This window comes from Gracilinanus agilis, chromosome 2 (assembly GCF_016433145.1).
Source record: "Gracilinanus agilis isolate LMUSP501 chromosome 2, AgileGrace, whole genome shotgun sequence".
In the NCBI taxonomy this organism is placed as follows: Eukaryota; Metazoa; Chordata; class Mammalia; order Didelphimorphia; family Didelphidae; genus Gracilinanus; species Gracilinanus agilis.
Window position 1 is genome coordinate 557,597,502 of NC_058131.1, and position 3,669 is coordinate 557,601,170.

Here is a 3,669-nt window from a genome sequence, read left to right on the forward strand (position 1 = left end):
AAAAAAAGAATTAACCATGAATCTGATATACAAAGACATTAATTACGATCTTACCATTATTTTTCTTTAAAATAAATAAATCATAATAAGTTAAATAAATGGTATATTAAAATTGTATTTTAATTGTCCCTTTTATTATTGCTATGACAAAATATAACTCAACTCTGACCTCAGCAATATAGGCCAATGATGATTTTAAATATTTCTGTTTCATTCAGAAAAGTATGAATCACATGAGTATATGTGTGTGCATATTTCTTGATGACACAATATGCCTTGAAATATTAGATTGTGGCCACATCATAGTATTAACCATTTAGAGTTTTGGCCACACCATTTGTTTGTGATTAATTCCACTAGGCCCTAAGCTTCTTTCTCTCATAAAGGTAGAGCAATAGATAAGAGTATGGGACATAAAGAAAGGAAGATCTGCTTTCATCTCTAGACTTAGACATTTACTAGCTGTGTGACCAAGTATCAACCTCTCTTATCTCAATTTCTTCATCATTAAATAAGATGAATAATATTACCAAACTCCTGGAGTTATTGTTGAGGATCAAGTGAGACAGTTTTTGTAAAACACTTTTCAAATCTTATAAAACTGTGTAAAAGCCATTATTATTATTATTATTATTATTATATGTTGATGGACACTACTCTCTATGTAGATACGTAGCATCTCTTGCACCCTCCTTTGTCTCCCTGAATATACTTGTACTATTTAGAGCAGTTATTCTAAATTTGGACTTAGATTCTCCAAATAGTTCTATTACTAATTCCATTTCTGTTGATGATGATGGACCTCCTTTAAGGTTTCCAAGATTCTTTACTTATATGATTTCAATTGATCCTTACAATGACCCTATGAGAGAAAAGCTATTATTAGTTCTTATTCTCCTTATTTAATATTTAAGGAAACTGAAGCTCACGGAGGTTGAATTATTTACCCAGAATCACAGAGCCATTAAGTAGCTGAGACAGGATTGATCAGATTATAATCTGTCAGAACTTCATGATATGACAAAAGATCAAGGGATCAAAGCATTTAGGGAAGGAAGGGTTTTTAGGAATCAACTGGTCCACATATAATTTTTACTATCTAAATATTTCTTGTTTCAGTTGAAAAAGTTAGAAATTAAATTAATTTGTAGCAGTTTAGTCCTTTTCCTTGAAGAAAGACAAAGATATAGATATACACTCTACCAAAGAACTACCAAAATCCTTCACATATTAGTGATAGCCATATTATATTTTTACATTATTTTTATTAGTAAAAGTTAACATATTTGTAAATAAAAGTAAAGAGCATTTGGTTATTCTGAGATGGAAATTATCTTGATTGTGCTTTAATCATCATCATCATTATATAACTCATCTACAAAGTCTGCCTGGAGCCGATGTGTCGGCTCCTCAGTCTGATTATGGCTGCCTTCATGTCTTGATTTCTCAAGGTGTAGATGATTGGGTTCAAGAGAGGAGTGATCACTGAGTAAAACACTGAGAGAAATTTGTCCACTGAAAAGCTACTGAACGGGGAAGCATAGATGAAAATGCATGGCCCAAAAAAGAGGGTTACCACTGTGATGTGAGCAGACAAAGTAGACATAGCCTTGGTGAGCCCACCAGAGGAGCGACGGTGGACAGTGACCAAGATGACGGTGTAGGAGACAAGCAAGAGGATGAAACAAATCAGTGAGAGTAGCCCACTATCAGCAATAACCAACAGGTCCAGGACATAGGTGTCAGCACAGGCAAGCTTGATCACCAGAGGAAGATCACAAAAAATGTTGTCAACCACATTGGGGCCACAGAAGGGCAGGTTCACAGTAAAAGCCATTTGGCTCATTGTGTGCACAAAACCCACAACCCAGGAAAGCAGCACAAAGGCTACCAGTGTTCGATAGTTCATGATAGCTGTGTAGTGGAGGGGTTTACATATTGCAACATATCGATCGACTGCCATGAATATTAGGAGAGTCATCTCACTACCCCCCAAGAAATGGAGAAAAAACATCTGGGCCATGCAGCCCCATTTGGAGATGGTTTTGTATTCACTGAGGCAATCTCTGATCATCTTAGGGACAGTAATAGTAGAAATAGTCATGTCAAGAAAGGAGAGGTTGGCCAAGAGGAAGTACATGGGGGTGGAGTGCAAATGGGAGTCAAAGATCACAATAATTATAATAAGAATGTTTCCGGACATGATTAATGCATAAGCCAGGAAGAAGATTGCAAAAAATAAAATCTCAAGACTCCATGAACTGGTAAGTCCTAACAAGATAAATTCAGATATCACAGAGTCATTCTTCAGATCCATCTATTTGGCTCCAAATTCTCAAAATTTTTCTGAAGAGAAAACAAACAAAATGTAGTCAGTTTGACTTAATCATAGTAGTGATATGGACATGTGTAAGTAGAAAAAATGTATATTCACATTACACTTCAGTCTGAACACTAAAATAGTTAGACACTAAATTACATGTGGGTCACTAGAAAGCTTTTTTCTACTAGTTATTAACTGGCCAATTGGTTAAAAACTGCAACTAACTGATGAAATCAGTTAGAATGATTAATTTAGGAATAGGATGCAGATAATAAGCATACTAGACTTAACATAGAAAGGATGAAGACCTTCAGTTTCAAACTAAGATAAATGACCATAGCCCTTCAGATAGTTATATTAATAATAGATAATTTTCAAGTAGAATTTTAATATACTTTGTCAGAATTATCATCTTTGTAGTGCTCCCATTCTAGCCACCTGCAATCACTTATTTGCTTTGACTTTTGGACCACCTGGAACTGGTTTCTTCTAAACACGGAAACTATAAGAGTTTCCTTATCTGGCACAGAAATTTGCTTCATTATGATGGTGTTTTTGTGATTGCTACACAGACTATATTTGGAGGTTCTTGTTCTCTACTATCTAGCTTTGTCAATTGTGTGCCTGACTAATTTAATCTTCTATTGCTTGGACACTTATGCAGGACTTTGCTATCCTTCACTTTCAGTTCTTGTTCAAATCTTGATACTCATCTGCTTTCCTGTTGTCTTTATTATTGTTGTTATTATTATTATTATTATTGTACTTTAATATTTGGGTTTCTTTAGGTCATACCTGCCTGCCTAAATATAAAGTCCTTAAGTATTTAAAAATGATTTGTCTTTATAATGTTATAATCATATAAATGTAACCCCATGTTTCTCTGAAACTATTCTTTTTATTATTTCTGTGAGGACAATAATATTCCATTTTATTCATATTGTAAAATTTGGTCATCCTTTCCTCAATTGGTAGCTGCTTCCTCTCTCATTATTTTCATGAGAATAATAATTATATATTTTTAATAAAAATGCATTTCATTTGAGGGATTAAAGATTTACATCTGGAAGGAAATTTAGAGGTCATCCAACCCAAACATCTCATTTTGCAGATAAGGCAGTTTAGGTAGTTCCCATTAATATCTTCCAAATACAACAGAATTTGAGAAAACAAATTAGAAAAAATAAGAGTGCTTACCAAACAGTCCAACACATAACTGAGAATTCTTCTAAATACTGAGTTTCACTACAATACACTGCAAAAATATTAACATGTCATGAACCTTCCCTGCCATAAAGAATATAAGCCAGAACTTGACAAGAATAAGCCAATCAATAATTTTTCAC

At 33.9% G+C, this 3,669-nt stretch overlaps 1 protein-coding gene across 1 annotated transcript in view; it reads right to left on the reverse strand.

Annotated features, from left to right (window-relative positions):
• Positions 1-2,317, reverse strand: part of LOC123236086 (olfactory receptor 4L1-like) — a 7,072-nt gene extending 4,755 nt beyond the window's left edge. Inside the window, exon 1 of the mRNA XM_044662347.1 lies at positions 1,389-2,317. Coding sequence (XP_044518282.1) covers positions 1,389-2,317 — 929 coding nt within the window. The remainder of the gene's footprint in view (positions 1-1,388) is intronic.
• Positions 2,318-3,669: the final 1,352 nt, after the last annotated feature.